Source organism: Mandrillus leucophaeus, unplaced genomic scaffold (assembly GCF_000951045.1).
Source record: "Mandrillus leucophaeus isolate KB7577 unplaced genomic scaffold, Mleu.le_1.0 Scaffold106, whole genome shotgun sequence".
Taxonomy (NCBI): domain Eukaryota; kingdom Metazoa; phylum Chordata; class Mammalia; order Primates; family Cercopithecidae; genus Mandrillus; species Mandrillus leucophaeus.
In genome coordinates, this window is record NW_012098765.1 from 1,980,391 (window position 1) to 1,999,424 (window position 19,034).

Sequence of the window (19,034 nt, forward strand, 5' to 3'; positions counted from 1 at the left end):
AGAGAAACAGAGGGATACAGGGACACTTCATGGAGGAAGGGAAGGAAGTGGGGAGAGAGAGAGAGAGATGGAGGAAGAGGATGGAGGGAGGGGAATTGAGATATGGGGAGATCTGGGAGGAGGAAATAAAAATGGTGAAAGATTCTTAAGCTGAGCTGGAGAAGAGAGAAAAATAAGGAGACAGAAACAGAGAGGATCAAGAAGGAGGACAGACTGTTATCAGGAGGTGGAGACTGGAGATGTGGAAGTAGGAATAAGGTGAAATCCTAAGACAGAGGAAGGAGGGGGAGAGGGAAGTGGAGAGAGGAGAAACACCGAGAAGCACAGAAGCTGAGAGTGACAAAAAGACAAATGAAGACAGAGGGCCAGGGTTGGAAAACAGAAACCCGGGATGTCCTCAGAGATGGAGACAGAGGGGAAATAGGAGACTCCAGTGAGGCAGAACGAGGAGAGAGAACAAGGGGTAGAGAGAGGCAGGGAGGAATCAGGACAGGGACGCTGGAGACAGGTGAGGGACACACAGGGAGAGGCCACAATGAAGGGAGATGGGGAGAGAAGACCAGACAGGGGACTCTGCCATAGCCTCCAGTGGACAGGAGAGTCAGGGAGAAGCCCGGGGACACTGAGACCATCTCGTCCCCCTGGCCACCTTCCCCCTCTTGGGCACCCCCTCACCATAGCCTTTGAAGAGCCAGTCGAAGGTGGCCTGCTCGCCTCGCCCGCTGAACTCCTCAGCCTGGTCCACCAGAGCCTCCCTGACGGCATCATGTCCGCACAGCACCACGACCCGCCGGGGTCCCAGGTGAATGGTGAACACGGGGCCATAGCGCTCACTGATCTGATGGAGGCGGGTGGGAGAGGTTAGAGGGAGCAGCCGCTACTCCGAATGGACCCAGCACTGAGATTTCATGTACTGGGATGTTTCGCCCATTCAGGTTCTCACAGTCAGGGAGCTGGACATCCCAAGACCCTGTCTTTCCTGGCTAGGACCCTGACGCTTAACCTCCAAAACTCCCTTTCCTGAGACTCTGGTCCACAGTGGTCAACCCCCTGCCACAAAGCCCCAGCCAGCTGGGCAGTCCCCACCCCGTGCCACCCATCTCCCTGCCTTGGGACACCTTCATGAGGGAGGTGCACATCTGCTCTGTGTTCAGCTGCAGGTAGTTTCCAATGAAGGGCAATGGGATGGGTCCCGGAGGCAGCTTCCCCTTGCTGTTCCTCTGCTGCCAGACAGACATCAAGACCATCACAGTCAGGCAGGCCAGCAAGGCCACCAGGAGCAGCCCTGAGGCCAGCATGGTGGCAGTGGGATGATAGATGGTGATGGCTGGGGTGGTTTACCTTTATACTGCCTGAAAAACAGGGGCGGAGTTCTGTTGATTATATAACCACCTCAATTTTACCTCCCAACTACACCCCCAATCTACACCTGAATCCCGCCTAGCTTGGGACACAGCCAGCAAGGGAGGAGGAGGGGGACCCCAGGGCAGTTGAACAGAGAGGGGAGCTCTAGACTAAATCTGTGGTACTTCAGGAGGGGTGCCCTAGGGCTGTGGATTAAGGAGGGGGCATCAGATAAACTGTAGAACGGAGGAGTTTGGAATATTTGCACAGGGGAGCACCTGGACTTTGGATTTTTGGTCTGAGAATGAGAATGTACCCCAAAGTTGTGGATTTGGAGGTTCCAGGGGAGAGGAACCCAAAAGTCTGGGTTTTATTAGGGTGAGATGGAAGTGTGGCTATGCATTTGGGGGTCTTCTGTTGTGAAGGATGCAGGGTTAACAGTCTCAGGAGGGGGGATTCCAGGCATATGGACTTGAGAGTCTTGGGGCTACGAAGACCAGGGTGTGGGTGTGGAGTTTCTGGGAGGAGGAGTGTGTAGCAAGCCCAGCAGGTCCTCCCAGAAAACCCAGCAGCCCAGCACTGGGCCCAGGTACTGACTTGATTTTGCTGTGGCCCAGAGCTGTCTCTTGATGCCCAGAATCTTCACTGGAACTTCAGAGTGAGGCCAGGATGGGTGACATAGAACCTCCACTGCACATCTCTGGTTGGGAAAGGGGTGGAGGACCACAGCCATATTTCAGGGGAACTTTCCCCACACCTGGAGGAGAGTGCCTCGAGTTATCATTTGGCAGAGGGATTGGCCAGGTCTGGAGAAATAGTAATAACAACCCCCAAATGGTGGAAACATCTCATGTCCCAGGGTTGGAATTTACAAAGACCTCCACTGGTTTCCACCCAGATCCTTAGGGAAACCCACTAGATTGATTGTATCATCCCTATTAATATTATTATTGTTATTTATGTTTCTCATTTTATATAAGGGTCTACAGAGGACAGAAAACAGACAGTGGGCAGGGGACATGCGTGAGTGGCCCTGAACTCCCATCTCTCCTCCTCTGTGTCCTTAGTTCCACTTTGTGGATTTGGTTTTCCCGCCAGTGGAAAGGGAGTGTTTGGGAAGAGAAGATCATATTTGAGGGTCAGTTAGGTCTCCTTTAAGAGCAATTCGTGCTTTGTCAGGGGCTACCACTATTAGCAGGCAGAAGGAACAATCGCAAAAGAGATTGGGGTAAACTCCAGTGTTAGGCACAGAGACAGAGCCTGGGGTGGGTGGGAGTGGAGAAAGGATGAGTAGCCTCCTGTCCTTCCCTCAGGGAAATTCTTCCTTAGTAAACAGGACAGTTACCCTTTGGTGAGCACGGTCGCATATGGGAAGATCAAGTCTAGGTGTGTATGATCTGGTCGAATCTTTGTAACAATGAGGTTGGTTCATCATCATCCTCATTTTGAAGATGAGCAGATCTAGACTCCATAAACCCTCTTGAGTGAGGTCACACAGGGAGTAAGTGAGGGAGCTGGGATGTGAACTCTCTCCTCGTCCCCCTTCATTTTCTGGCCTAGATCACCTTGGGATTCAAGAGCAGGCCAGGCTTAGCAGGAGGTGGGTGCTGAGACTGGCATCAGCAGTGGACACAGGGATGACACTAGCGGGTTCTGATATCTGCATCAGGTACGGCCAGAGAGGGGAGGCATCGTGTTGGCTTTGGGACTGCCCCGAGGTATACGCGAGGATGGGAAAGAAGTTGGCACTGAACTTGACACCAGGAGAATATTAAAGTCATGTTTGGTGCCAAGAGGGCTCTGTGTGTTGTCTCAGGTGTCATTCAGGGCATAAGAGTGTCCTGCTTCAGGAGGGCATAAGAGTGGCACCATCTAAGGTCTGAGGTTGGTCACAGTAGGCTCTGACATGAGCATAAGGCAGGTGTGATATTGGTCCTGTGTGAGCCTCAGCCAGACCCTGTGAGGGGCCCTAGACGGCCACAGGACAGGCTCTGATGTTTGGAGCTTCCAGGGTTGCACCTGTCCTCTGGGTCACCAATTTTGGACAAATGGAGATGGATGAGGTTGGCACCCCAGGACTGACATCTTGCTCAAAGTGTTCTAGGATGCTGAGCTCTGAGACCTGTGTGGAGGGAGCAAAGGTCAGAGAACAACGTGAAGAGAGGAAGGCTGTTTGTTGATTTTGGAGGGGAAGAGGTGGGAAGGAGGATTATTAGCACCAGCTGGGCCAACATCAATCCCTCTAATCCTGGTCATAAGCCTGTACCTGGGCTGGCCCCAAGCCTGGGTCCCTCCTTTTCCTTCTTGTTTCTTAAAAAGGTGGGAGATAGAAATCTGGGGAGTTTGTTTCTCAGTGAGGTTGGCACAGGGAAGGGCACTGAGTGGTCAGCAGGCTGCCATGACCTGGCCAGGGAGGGGTGGGGAGAGACAGGCTGGGAGAACTCCAGTATTTGTGCACATAGAGGTCAATCGATGTTGGACTTGTTGATTACCCTGGAGCGTGGAGTGAGAGAATGGTGTCTGAAATCATGTGGGAGGGACTTGTCCCAGTGGGCAGTGTCTTGGGTACAGGCTTTCAGAGTGAGTTAGTGGCGAACCCAGGAAGATCCCTTTTCTTTGCTGGGCTTCAGTTTCCCTTTCTGAATGGATGGAACAATGATTAAGGTCTGGATTGGAATCCTAATCTTATCCCTTCTTTGTTGTGTGGCTTTGAACAGTTGACTTTATCTCTATGAGCCTTTTGGAGCCAAGAACAGCTCCTACCTCTTTGGCTATTTAGGGGAGAAGTGTATGTGTTAATGCAGATGAGGTACATGGCAGTAAGTGCTCAACGAATAGTAGTTGTTCTCTTTAATCTGTAGGATGAAATGGATGGATGAGATGTTCCCTAAGCACCTTCCCTGCTTTTACATTCTCTAGTCTAAAGCTCCCAAATCTTTTCCTTTGGGAAGGAGGAAAGGGACAGAGTCTTTGGGAACCTCTTTCCCCATCCCTTCCTCAGCACAGCCAAGATTTACCCCATGGAGCTGTGAATAGGAAATTAATCCTTCATGGCCTCCTGGAGCGTGGTGCTGAGTTCGGCAGTATCTGCAGAAGGACAGGCCAGCATTAGACTCTCAGGTTATTCTGGTTGGCCCTGGAGCCCTGCACAGGACTTTGCCCACCTGTCTGTCTACCCGTGTCTTGGATCCCATCTTTCTATCTTTCTCTTTCTCCTTTCCTGCAAGTTAATGTTCCCCTCAATCACCCTGAGTGCTCCTGCATCTTTGAATTTTGTGCCATTTTGTCCAATGGGTTCTCCTGGATGCCTCTGCCATGTTTATCCTCATTTATACAACTGTCTGTCTGTCATTCTGGGTGCATGCTTGTAGTGTCTATGTGCACGTATGTTTCAGTATGTCCATGTTGATACATGAATTTGTGTGTGCGCCGGGCTTTGTGGCGTGTATGTTTGTGCTTGATAATGGGTATCCATTCCAACTTATGTCTACACATGCACATGTGTGTGTGTGCCTGACAGGGTGTGCCACTGTTTCTCAATGCTTGCCAATCTTTTTGTCTGTCTCTGCATACAGCATGTGTGCACACATGATTTAGGGGTGTCTACAATGTGCATTTCTGTGTGAAACAAGATGTATGCTGCATATTCATATTTGTGTGTACGCATTCACAACTGGGTGATTACATATAAGTCATATAAGTATGTGGATGTTTTCATGTGTGCATTCAGGTGTCTGTATGCAGGCTTGTGGGCCATGTTGCATACATGTGAACAGCTGATATTTTCCTGTGCTCATCTGTGTTTGGATTAAAGCAGTCCTAGCCCAGCTCCATTAATCTGCTTGAAAAACACCCCAGAACTGTGGGAAGATTGTATGAGCATAATCTTAATTAAACTCCTCATCGCAAGACTGTGAGGTTGGCTTTATCATCTCCATTTTGCAAATGAGTTAGGTAAGGCCCCCAAAGTCGGTTGTAAGTGACTTGCTTCTGCATTCCACAGCTAATGAGGGTAGAGTCTTAGTATAGTCTTGTGTGACTGTAAATTTCGTTCTTTCTTTCTCTCTCTCTCCTTCCTTCCTTCCTTCCTTCCTTCCTTCCTTTCTTCTTTCTTTTCTTTCTCTCTCTTTCTCTCTTTCTTCTTTCTTTCCTTTCATTCTTTTTTTCTTTTTGAGATGTTTTGCTCTGTTGTTCTCGTTGCCCAGGCTGCAGTGCAATGGCGCAATCTCGGCTCACTGTAACCTCCGCCTCCTGGGTTCAAGTGATTCTACAGCCTCAGCCTCCCGAGTAACTGGGATTACAGCCACCATGCCCAGCTAATTTTTGTATTTTTAGTAGAGACGGGGTTTCACCATGTTTGTCAGGCTGGATCTCTTGACCTCAGGTGATCCTTCCACCTTGGCCTTCCAAAGTGCTGGGATTATAGGTGTGAGCTACCACACCTGGCTGTGAATGTAAATTTCATGCTGTTAATCACTACTTTGGGACTGCCAGGCCCCACCTGTTTTTCTTTATGAAACATTAGAAAAACTGCTTGTAATCTCTTGTGTTTCTTCAAATACTTCCGTGTAAACATGTAACAAAAGATTTCAAAATGTTAGAAAAAAAGTCTTTTAATAGGAAGGAGACTTGACCTTCTATAGTGTTTGCACTCTTTGGAACCTTAACCAAAGACCTAGTTGACCAGTATACCCCTCAGGCCATTGGCAATGAAGCAGTGGGGGAGTTGGGGTAGTAGGGGTTGTGGTCAGAGAATGAAATGTCTGTGTTTCACATTTCAGAGTGATGACAAGGATTAGGGTGGGGCTGTGGGAATGTTGGCTGAAATAGAGTGAGGAAGGTCAAAGAAGAGAAGAAAGTCAAGATTCTTTTTTTCTGAGTGTTTGGGCAGCGCACATCCATTGCCATGAAGTTCCTCCCTACCAGGAAAATGGCAAGACTTAGAGTCCAGAGATGGAAAAGAAGTTGGATAGATGACAGGATGAACAACTTTTTTGTGTGTGTGTGAGACAGAGTCTTGCTCTGTCGCCCAGGCTGAGTGCAATGGTGCGCTCTCGGCCCACTGCAACATCTGCTTCCTGGGTTCAAGCAATTCTTCTGCCTCAGCCTCCCGAGCAGCTGGGATTACAGGCACCCACCATCATGCCTGGCTAATTTTTGTACTTTTTTAGAGACAGTGTTTTGCCATGTTGGCCAGGCTGGTCTTGAACTCCTGACCTCAGGTGATCTGCCCGCCTCAGCCACCCAAAGTGTTGGGATTACAGGGATGAGCCACCGTGCCCGAACAACTTATTTATTTTTATTTTTTTATTATTTTTATTTTTTAAGAGGACAAAGATGTCAGCCGCCAAGTGCACTGATGAAGAGTTTCTTCTGGTAATATTTGAGTAGCTTCTATTGGAATAAAAACTATTAACTCTGTGGAAAACCTTTGTAACAACCTAATTCCCTGAAATCACTGGGGAGTGAAAAAAAGCAGCAGCTTCTGAAGGGAGTTAGAAGAAAGGGATTTCCAGATGAAAAGAAAAAAGAAAACACATAGCGTTGGTCTTCCTTATCGCAGGAAGAATGGGAGATGGGGTCACTGCAAATTTATTTTAGAATATTTTTCATCTTATTAAAATCCTTTAAAATGCAGACCACTTCTTGACTGGGAGGGCTAGGTAAATAACAATTCCTAAGGGAACTAATATTTTTTACATGCTGTGTCTCTTTAAATGTAGAAAGGTGATCAAGATGGCTGACCAGATGCAGGTAGTATGGCCTTCTTCGTGGAGAGGAACTCCATTTTAAACAGATTATCTAGGAGAGAGTGCTTGGATTCATCAGAGAAGAGACGGGATTCAACAGAGAAGAGATGGGAAGCACCGGAAGTGAGTAAGGAAAGGGGATTGACTGAAAGCTGAGAGTGGCTCCTGGATGTGGGGAAATTATAAGAGAGAAACTCCCAGGGCTCCACACTTTGAAATGGGCATTTATGATCTTGGCTATGGTAGAAACCCTCAACCCACTTGGGTCTTGGGCCTGACATATGGAGCTCCTTAAAGATTGTACAGAGACATTGCCCTGGAAAATGGAACCCACATGGAATCCCATCTGAGCCTAGAGCAGCCTCAGCTGGGTGCCATTTTGAGAACCTAGATGCTGGAGATCTACAGAAATGGTGGCTGCCCCTCTACTGCTTCAGGTAGGTATAGAGGAGACCCAGCACTCCCAGGCACCCATGGGAGGGTCCTTTCTGCCTTGCTGTGGGCTGCTGTTGAGACTGAGATGTGAGTGAACCACACTCCCTGCAGCTTCTTACCCTGGTTGCAGGCCCAAGAAACCATTTTGAGAGTTTAATACTGTACTGTGCCCTACCCTGAGGCCCAGTTTCAGTTGACCTGGCTGCAGCCACCACCTGGCCAAGGAGGGACAGGGAAACAAAGCTCCTTTACATATACCTAGGACAATTCCCCTGACCCTGCTATGGGCTGTTGTGACAGGGAGACTTGAGCGGACCCCGCTTCCACAATTTCTTGTTCATACTGCTTACCTGAAAGGGTCCTGCCCTCTTGGGTCACAAGCCCACAGCTTGCACAATTATGAGAGTTTAATGTTGGGCTCTGTCCCCCTTTTTGCCAAGTGTGAGTTGATGCCACTGTAGCCACCACCCAGATTGGGGAGGGACAGGGGAGAACAAGCTCTCCTAAGCACACTTAGGACAATACCACCACACCTGCTACAGGATGCTGTGGGACTGGGGAGTAGCCCACCGAACCCATTGCATCTACCAGCAACACCAACATGGACTGCCTGGGTCCTAGTGGATTGCTCCACCACCACTACCGCCATCACCCATATCTCACCAGGGTGTGCTTCCCAGGGGCCTGAGAACTTGCCCACATCCCTGTCCCCCAACTCCCATGACTACCCTTTCACCAAGCCACTAGGAAGCTCAAGAATCAGCCTCCCAGGACTCACTAATACCAAAGCCAGTGTAGGCTGCTCTGGGGCTCAGGCACGCTCTCCAAGCTGCTGCCACCACCAGGGCCCAAAGATGGGCTCAGTTGGCATCCAATACCCAGCTAAATTTTTCCACAATCTCAAGTAATAACTGTACTCTAAGCTACCAAGGAAATCAAAGATACCAGTGACCCTGGGTGCTGCCTATGAAGTCATACTAAGATCACACTACCATAGGCACCCAGAATGAAAGCCAAAGTATCCTACTCAACTAACAACATATATACATTTTTCAGGAAAAAAATTTTCTCCTACAAAAACAATTAAAAAAAAAAACTCCAACAAGCTACTGCTACACAAGATTTGCAGATACCAATGAAAAGACACAGGAAACATGAAAAAGGAGAAAAATGAGACATCATCAAAGGACTACAACAATTGTCCGGCAACAGATCCCAATCAAAAAGAATCCCTCAATATGCCAGATAAATAATTCAAAATATTGATTTTATAAAGCCCTACAAGATGCAAGAGAAATTTGAAATTCAATACAAAGAATCAGAAAATCAGTACAGGAAATGAATGATAAATTTAACAAGGAGATAGATACTTAAAAAAAAAAAAAAAAACCAAGCAGAGACTCTTGAACTAAAAAAATTCAATGAAGGGAATACAGAATATATTCAAAAGTTTCAATAATAGACTAGACCAAGCAGAAGAAAGAACCTCAGAACATGGCTGGATGAGGTGGTTCATGCCTGTAATCCTGGCATTTTGGGAGGCCAAGGTAGGCGGATTCCTTGAGGCCAGAGTTCAAGGCCAGTCTGGGCAACATAGTGAAACCCTATCTCTAAAATTAGAAAAAAGAATCTAAGAACTTGAAGACAGGTCTTTTGAAATATCCAGTCTGATGAAATAAGGAAAAATAAATAAAAAAGAATAGACGAAGACTTTGAGATATCTGGGACTACATAGTGTGACCAAACTTATGTATTTTTGATATTTCCAAGGGGGAAGAGAGATTTTAAAAAATTAGAACACCTATTTTTAGGAAGTAATTGATGAAAACTTCCACATCTAGCAAGAGAGTTAGACATCCAGATACAGAGCCCCAGCAAATACATTGCAAAAAGAACTTCACATAATAGTATATTTAGAAAGTCTAAAGTCAAGAAGAAAGAAATAATTTTGAAATTAGCAAGAGAAAAGCATCTAGTTACCTATTAAGAAAACTCATCAGACTAACGGCAGACTTTTCAGTGGAAACCTTACAGGCCACAAGAGAACAGAATGGCATTTCAAACTGCTGAAAGAAAAGTACTGTCAGTCAAAAATCTTATATTCTGCCAGAATAAGCTTCATAAATGAAGGAGAAATAAAATGTTTTCCAGACAAGCAAATGGTGAGTGAACTTGTCAACACTAGCCTGTTCCTATGGGAGATGCTCAAATGGGACTTAAACATGGAAATGAAAGGTCAACATTCAGCATTATGAAAACACACAGAAAAATAAAACTCACATTTCTTATAAAAACAGCCTCATAAATGAGGAAAAGAATCAAATGCCAACATGACAGAATCTCAGCAAACCACAATGACAAAAAGAGAAAAAGAAAGAACTTATCGTATAAAACAACTTAAAACAATTAACAATATGACAAGAATAAAGCCTAGCATATCAATATTAATCTTGAATAAATGGATTAAATGCTCCACTTACAAGATATGTATTGGCAGAATAAACAACATGATGCCCAGCACCTTGGGAGGCTGAGGCGAGTGGATCATCTGAGGTTGGGAGCTTGAGACCAGCCTGACCAACATGGAGAAACCTTATCTCTACTAAAAATACAAAAATTAGCTGGGTGTGATGGCATGTGCTTGTAGTCCCAGGTACTGGGGAGGCTGAGGCAGGAGAATCACTTGAACCTGGGAGGCAGAGGTTGCAGTGAATCGAGATCATGCCATTGCACTCCAGCCTGGGCGACAAGAGTGAAACTCTCAAAACAAACACACACACACACACACACACACACACACACGATGCAACTATATGCTGCCTATAAGAAATCAACTTTACCTGTAAAGACACATATAGACTGAAAGTACATAGATCGAAAAAGATATTCCATGCAAAGAAAAACCAAACAAGCAGGAATAGCTATATCTTATACCAGTTAAAACAGATTTTAAATCAAAAACATTAAAAATAAATACAAAACAAAGAAGGTCATTATATAGTGATAAAGGGATCAATTTAGCAAAAGAATATAACAATGCTGAATATATATGCACCCAACATCACAGCCCCTAAATTTACAAACAAACATAACTAGACCTAAAGAATGAGACAGACAGAATACAATAATAGTGGGGAACTTCAACATCCCACTCATACACTAGACAGATCATTGAGAGACAAAATTAGCAAAGAATCATTAGAGTTTCATATGCTTTGGATGTGTGTCCCCTCCATATCTTATGCTGACATGTGATCTCCAATGTTGGAGGTAGGGCCTAGGGGGAGGTATCAGATCACAGGGGTAGATCCCTCATGAATGGCTCAGTGCCGTCCCCTTCGTGATGAGTGAGTTCTCACTCAGTTTAAATGAGATCTGGTTGTTTAAAAGAGTCTGGGACCACCCCCTTCCATCTCTTGCCAATGTGATACACTGGCTCCTCCATTGCCTTCCACCATGATTGTAAGCTTCCTGTGACCCTTATCAGCAGCAGATGCCAGTGCCATGCTTCGTGTTCTGCCTGCAGAACTGTGAGCTGACTAAACCACTTTTCTTTATAAATTACCCAGCCTTGGGTGTTCCTTTAGAGTGATGCAAAAATAGACAAACACAGACTTAAATCGGACTTTAACACAAAGGACTCAACAGAAACTTATAAAACATTTTACCCAACAACTACAGAATATACATTCTTTTCATCAGCACATGGTATATTCTCCAAGATAGGCCATCTATTAATCCATGAAACATGTCTTAACAAATTTTTAAAAAATCAAAATTATGTTAAGTATCATCTCAGACCACAGTGGATAAAGTTAGAAAAGGATTCCATTCCATCAATACTAGGAGGAACTTTGAAATGGTATAAATACATGGGCACTAAACAGCATGCTCCTGAAAGATCACCAGGTCAACAATGAAATTAAGGTGGAAATTAGAAAAAAATTTGAAATGAATAAAAATGAAAACACAACATACAAAAGCCTGTGGGATACAGCAAAAGCAGTACTAATAGAGAAGTTTATAACACTGTGTCTACGTCAAAAAAGTAGAAAGGGCCAGGCATGGTGGCTCACAGCTGTAATCGCAGCACTTTGGGAGGCTGAGGCGGGTGGATCACTTGAGGTCAGGAGTTTGAGGCCAGCCTGGCCAGTATGAAGAAACACTGTCTCTACTGAAAAATACAAAAATTAGCAAGGCTTGTTGGTGCATGCCTGTAATCTCAGCTACTCGGGAGGCTGAGGTGGGAGAATGACTTGAACCTGGGAGGCAGAGGTTGCAGTGAGCTGAGATCGTGCCACTGTACTCCTGCCTGCGTGACAGAGTGAGACTCCATCTCAAAAAACAGTAGAAAGATCACAAATTAACAACCAATGTCACACCTCAAGGAATTAGAAAAAGAACAAACCCAAAGTTAGCCAAAGAAATAACAAAGATCAGAGCAGAACTAAATGAAATAGAAACCACAAAAACAATAAAAAAGATCAACAAAACAAATCTTGGTTCTTCAAAATGTTAAACAAAATTAATAAACCACTAGCTAGACTAACCCAGGAAAGAAGAGAAAATGAAAATAAAAACAATCAGAAATGAAGAATGGGACATTACAACTGACAGGATAGAAACACAAAACATCATGAGAGACTACTATGAACAGCTATACCCTCACAAACTAGAAAACCTAGAGGAAATGCATAAATTCCCGGACAGTTACAATCTATCAAGATTGAACCAGGAAGTGGAACTCTTGAACAGATCAATAATGAATAGCAAGACTGAATCAGTAATTAAGTCTCCCAAGAAGGCCGGGTGTGGTGGCTCATGCCTGTAATCCCAGCACTTTGGGAGGCCGAGGAGGGCGGATCACTTGAGGTCAGGAGTTTGAGACCAGCCTAGTCAACACAGTGAAACTCCATCTCTACTAAAAATACAAAAATTAGCTGGGCGTGGTGGCGCACGCCTGTAATCCCAGCTACTCGGAAGGCCGAGGCAGCAGAATCGTTTGAACCCAGGAGGTGGAGGTTGCAGTGAATCGAGATCATGCTTCTGCACTCCAGCTTGGGTGACAGAGTGAAACTCCGTCTCAAAAAAAAGTCTTTCAACAAAATAAATTCCAGGACCAGATAGATTCACAGATGAATCCTGCCATGCATACAGAGAAGAACTAATAGCAACCCTGTGAAACTATTCCAAAAAATTGAGGAGGAGGAATTCTCTCTAACTGATTCTATGAGGCCAGTATCATCCTGATAACAAAAGCTGGCAAGAACACAACAAAAAACAAAACTATAGATCAATATCCCTGAATCACATAGATACAAAGAGCCTCAGCAAAATACTAGCAAATCAAATAAAAAAGACCATACACCACGGTTGGGTCAGATTTAACCTGGGGATCCAAGGATGGTTTAACATATGCAAATCCATAATGTGATACATTCCATCAACAGAATGAAGGACAAAAGTCTCATGATCATCTCAATAGATGCAGAAAAAGTATTCAATAAAAATCAGCATTTCTTCATGATAAAAATCCTCAACAAACTAGGCATAGAAGCAACATACCTCAACATAATAAAGGTTACATATGACAAGCCCACAGCAAACATAACATTTAATGGTGAAAATTCGAAAACGTTCCCTCTAAGTACTATAACGAGACAAGAATGCCACTTTCACCACTCTTATTCAACACAGTACTGGAAGTCCTAGTCAGAGTAGTTAGGCTTCAGGCTGCGTCCACTCATAGTGGAAGGCAAAGCAGAGCCAGCGTGTGCGGTGATCACGGAGTGAGAGGGGAAGCAAGAGAGAGAGGGTGTGGCCAAATTCTTTTAAACAATCAGCTCTCATGGCAACTAATAGAGCAAGAACCCATTCATTACCGTGAGGAGGACATCAGGCAACTCCTGGATCATGAACCAAACACTTCCCATTAGTTTCTATCTCCAACATTGGGGATCAAATTTCAGTGTGAGGTTTGTGGGGACAAACATCCAAACAAGAGCAGTTGGTGAATGGGAAATTCAGCCACTTCTCCGGGACCACTCTTACCAAGAGTCCCATAGTTCAGCAACTACGGAGGCCTCCAGGACCCTACTCCATCTTCAGACAATGTTCCTGCTGCCCTAGTTGTTAAATATGTTTATTGTCATCATCTGTAATATTTAATTCCATACATACATCCTCCTTACAAGGAATCTTGCAATATCTCACAACTGATGATTTATACTCCATGGGTATAAGTGGGGTCAAATTATGCATTTTATACCTTTTGAGAAACTCTGAACTAATAATATTTCTGAGACCTCTTCAAGCTCTGCCGTGCTGTGTTTAGACTGGAACCCCAAGCTTGAGTTTAAGAGTGAGAGGAGATGCAGAAAAGAAGTTGGGGGCAGGTATGAGTACCAGAAAGACTTCCCCGTGGATATGGGAGAGTATGGCATTAAATTACATTGACACACGGAAACTGTGGGAAACAACCAATCGTTGTTGTCTTAAGCCTCGGTATTTTCTAGTTACGATAGAAAATAGGTAATTTTCCATTAAAGGGAGAAATACCAAGTTCCATCTTAATGAATTTAAGTTCTTAAAAAGGAGAATCAATTAAAGAAGCATTAAATTAATATATGGGGGTACTCAGACACAGCAAAAAAAAAAAAAAAAAAAGAAGGCAAACGTCCAATGCTGGACAAGCACTTACCTTGGTTCAATGATTTTTCAATCATTTTTTCATAGAAGCCTAATTTCCTAAGATATAGGTTAACTGCTATAATGAAGACCTGAAACAGCAGTTTAAAGGGGCTTACACCAGATGGAAATTTAATTTTCTTTCTTTCTTTTTTTTCTTTTTTCTTCTTTTTGGTGATGGAGCCTCATTCTGTTACTCAGGCTGGAATGCACTGGCATCCTCTCAGCTCAATGCAACCTCGGCCTCCTGGGTTCATGCGATTCCCCTGCCTCAGCCTCCTGAGTAGCTGGGATTACAGGTGTGTGCCACCACGCCGGCCTAATTTTTGCAGTTTTAGTAGAGACGGGCTTTCACCATGTTGGCCAGGCTGTTCTCGAACTCCTGACCTCAAGTGATTCACCTGCCTTGACCTCCCAAAGTGCTGCGATTACAGGTGTGAGCCACCGCGCCTGGTGGAAATTAAATTTTCTTACACTTAATGGCTCTGCATAAGCAACCCAGAGCTCATCAGGTAGTTCACTGATATCAAAGGCCCAGGCTCCTTCCATGTTGCTGCTGCTCCTTCCTAAGTTGTTGCTCTTGCTATCCCCATATTTCCATCCCAGTTAGCCAGAAAGAGGAAATATTCCGGAAGAAAATCTTGCCCCTCCCTCTAAAAGCGCAAACTGAAAGTTGCATACGCCACTTCCACTCACTTCTCATTGGTCAGAACTTGGCTACATGGCCATACACAGCTGCAAGGGAGCTTGGGAAATGTAGTTTTTAACTCTAGATAATCATGTCGCTGGAGAGAATTCCATTACTGTGGAAGACGGGGAAAACAAATATTGGGAGACATCTAGGGGCCTCTGAAATATGAACCTTTTCTCAAATACGGTCATATATGAATTTAATGTAGCAAACCAGATGACAATGAGAGCTATACTCCCAAGCACTGGAAACATCTGAATACCTTTTCCCCAGTATGAAAGGTATTACACGGAGTTTAAAAAAAAAAAAAAAGTTTATCCAACAACTTCAGGTTATAAGAATATTTGTTTTAGGGTGACCTGAATCATCTCTGACTATTTAACATGCCCCTCCTGGCAAGCTGGTTGTTTGGATTGCAGGATACCCTGCTTGTCAAGCACACAGCTCCATGCCTGGCACAAAGTGACAACAAATTTAAAAAATTTGGTTGGGCGCAGTGGCTCATGCCTGTAATCCCAGCACTTTGGGAGGCCAGGCAGGTGGATCACTTGAGGCCAGGAGTTCAAGACCAGCCTGGCAAATCTGGCAAAACCCCATCTCTACTAAAAATACAAAAATTAGCCAGGCATGGTGGCGGGTGCCTGTAATCCCAGCTACTCCGGAGGCTGAGGCAGGAGAATCGCTTGAACCCAGCAAGTGGAGGTTGCAGTGAGCCAAGATCACACCATTGCACTCCAGCCTGGGCAACAGAGAAAGACTCCATCTCAAAAAAAAAAAAAAAAAAATTCTGGCAGCATCACATTTCTTAGTCCCAGAAACAGGGGCATGTGACTAGGCATAAAATGACCCAGGTTCCGTTTCACACACAGCCTGTGAAGCACAAATCTCCTTCTCTCTATCCCACTTAGACCTCGGTTTGTCTCTTGTCTCTGTATCTCTTTGTTTCTTTGCCTTTCTCTTTGTTCATCTCCATCTCCAACTTTTTGTCTAGTTGGATTTCTCTCTGAGTCATCGGTGCTTTGTTGGTTGGTTTGTTTTTTAGAAATGAGGGAGAAAGTGCGTTCACACTTTGGGTTCCTCTTGATTCTCTTCTCAGCCGTATGTCACTTTCTCAGTCTCTGTCTCACTGAAACTTTTTTTCCTGTCTTTTATTCTTTCTGCTTCTATCTCCCTCTCTCTGCTTCTTTGAATTGTCTTCTGTCTCTGTGTCCTCCTTGACATTTATCTTTGACTCATCGAATCTCTCTCTCTCTCATCTTTATTTTGTTTTGTTTGTTTTGTTTTTGAGACAGAGTCTCACTCTTGTTGCCTAGGCTAGAGTGCAGTGGCGTGATCTCGGCTCACTGCAACCTCTGCCTCCCGGGTTCAAGTGATTCTCCTGCCTCAGTCTCCTGGGTAGCTGGGATTACAGGTGCCCGCCCCCACACCTGACTAGTCTTTTTATGTATGCATATATTTTTAGTAGAGACGGGGTTTCACCATGTTGGCCAGGCTGGTCTCTAACTCCTGACCTCAGGTGATCCACCTGCTTCAACCTCCCAAAGTGCTGGGATTACAGGTGTGAGTCACTGTGCCCAGCCTCATCTCACTCTGGTTTTGATCTCGCTCTGGTTCTGTTTCAATGCACCTCTATTTTCTCTCAATCTTGATCTCTGTCTCAGCCACACATAATCTGCCATGCTCTGAATTTCTCTGCCTCAAGTCCTCTGCAATTATTTTTCCTCTTTAGCTTGCTTCTACTTTTTAGTTCAAGTTCCTCCATTCCTGGCTTCCTATCTGGAGGTGGGATGTTGAGGGGAGCTGTTCTTTTTTTTTTTGAGATGGAGTCTCGCTCTGTCGCCCAGGCTGGAGTGCAGTGGCGCGATCTCGGCTCACTGCAAGCTCTGCCTCCCGGGTTCACGCCATTCTCCTGCCTCAGCCTCCCGAGTAGCTGGGAGTACAGGCGCCCGCCACCTCGCCCAGCTAGTTTTTTGTATTTTTTGGTAGAGACGGAGTTTCACCGTGTTAGCCAGGATGGTCTCGATCTCCTGATCTCGTGATCCGCCCATCTCGGCCTCCCAAAGTGCTGGGATTACAGGCTTGAGCCACCGTGCCCGGCCTAGGGGAGCTGTTCTAAGAGCACTTGCTCTCTCCCTTCCTGTCTGAATCGGAAAACCAGACTCACAATCAACCACCTTCACCACACACACACCACCACCACAAGAGGGTTAAGAGATTAGTCCTGAATGGGTGTTAAGTGCTGGGGGGTGAGGATCAGAATGGGATGGGGAGGTGAAAGCTAAGAGAGTCAAAGGAGATGGGCTGAGCTGAGTCTCTACTCCAAGAAAGACATTCTATCAGCAGATCCAGTCACTCAGTTTTCCCAGAATTTCCACCACTTCTGGACACAGGATGCCTCAGCTCAGCCAGCCAAACCCCATTCCCCAAACCTACAGATACCTTGAGGGATTCAGTTTCCAAGTCTGAGAATACAGTCGCATGAAAAGGACATTGAATTCTGTTAAATAGTATATGTGGGTAGGATATGATATCCAGGAAGTTCATTTCAGGACAATAAGGCTGTGAAAATATTTGGTGCAGAAAAGGTAGTGAATCACTTTTTAGATTATAAGAAACGCAATCACTAATTGCGCCGGAGGAGACGTTCCCCTCCAGAGCCTGCGGTTCAGGGGTGATCCCTACACCTTAGACTTTCCAAATACACACACACACACCCCCCGACACACACTACAGCAAAGTTCTTTTTTATTTCTTTTTTTAAATTTGATACAGCAAAGTTCTGATACACTAACACAGGTAATCTTTGGTTATTGTTATTTAACATTATCTTGAGTAGAAAACAAGAACTTTTTGAACAAACCCTTTCAATTGATTTATTTCTCTTGTTTTCTAAATCTTCAGCTTACTTGCCTTATTGACATTCTAGTGTTCCGTTACACAGTAGGGTGGCTGTAGTTAACGATAATACATTGCATATTTCAAAATAGTTAGAAGAGAGGATTTTTAATGTTCTTACCACAAAGAAATGATAAATGTCTCAGTAATGGATATAATAATTACCCAAATTTGATTGTTGTACATTGCATACATATATCAAAACATCACACTGTACCCCACAAATATGTATAATTATTGTATCAATTAAAAAAATTTAATAACTGATTAATTAGGGTTATCCTTAATTAAATAATGAACAAAGAGTTTTCCTTGTTGTCTATCAAGACTTTCTAAAACAACATGGCCTGCCAGCTGCGGTGGCTCACACCTGTAGTTCCAGCACTTTGGGAAGCTGAGGGGCGTGGATCACTTGAGGCCAGGAGTTCGAGACCAACCTGGCCAACATGGTGAAACCGCATCTCTAGAAAAATACAAAAATTAGCTGGGCATGGTGGTATGCGCCTGTAGTCCTAGCTACTTGGGAGGCTGAGGCATGAGAATCACCTGAACACGGGAGGCAGAAGTTGTAGTGAAATGAGATCATGCCACTACAGCCTGGGTGACAGAGTGAGAATCTGTCTCAAATAAAACAAAATAAAATAAAATAATACAAATAAAATAACATGGTTTCCCTATTTGACAGATGGTGAAACAAGTCCCAGAGGTTAAGTGACTTGCCCAGTGAAGAAAAGACAGAGCTGCCACTTGTACCCAGATTGTTTGGATCCTAAAACCAAAAGCCTAAAAAGAGAATAATCTGCGTCTTACCCCCAACCAAGAAATTCTGTCAATTCTATTGAACTGAGAGAGAAGAACAGGCAGACTGGAAATATGAAGAAAGGGGAATGGCCCCAGAGGATTTCCCTATGTGAATTCAATTTACCCTTATTCAGATGGGAGATTATAGGTTATATAACCACCCCCCATATAAAGCAATCTCTTCTCCAATGACATTCAAACCCGGAAAACTTGAATCCCAGGGTGTTCAGATTTCGGTATAAGCTGATCTCCCGGGACCTATTTAGGCAGGATCTGGTGCCCAGGACAGAACCTGTTGACCTGGCACCATGGAGCTGGGAGGGGCTGTCACCATCTTTCTGGCACTCTGCTTGTCTTGCCTGCTCGTCCTCATTGCCTGGAAACGAATGAATAAGGCAGGAAAGCTGCCCCAGGTCCTACACCAATTCCTT

The 19,034-nt window shown here is 44.8% G+C and overlaps 2 protein-coding genes across 2 annotated transcripts in view; one reads left to right on the plus strand and one right to left on the minus strand.

Moving 5' to 3' along the window:
- LOC105542563 (cytochrome P450 2A13-like) overlaps positions 1-1,313 on the minus strand; it is a 7,758-nt gene extending 6,445 nt beyond the window's left edge. The window contains exons 1-2 of the mRNA XM_011984161.1: positions 1,119-1,313; positions 676-838 (exon numbers count right to left, since the gene is read on the minus strand). Of these exons, the coding sequence (XP_011839551.1) occupies positions 676-838; positions 1,119-1,298 (343 nt within the window). The 5' untranslated portion in view covers positions 1,299-1,313. The remainder of the gene's footprint in view (positions 1-675; positions 839-1,118) is intronic.
- A 17,214-nt stretch (positions 1,314-18,527) lies between these two features.
- LOC105542571 (cytochrome P450 2G1-like) overlaps positions 18,528-19,034 on the plus strand; it is a 23,477-nt gene continuing 22,970 nt past the window's right edge. The window contains 1 exon segment of the mRNA XM_011984170.1: positions 18,528-19,029. Within this exon segment, the coding sequence (XP_011839560.1) occupies positions 18,912-19,029 (118 nt within the window). The 5' untranslated portion in view covers positions 18,528-18,911.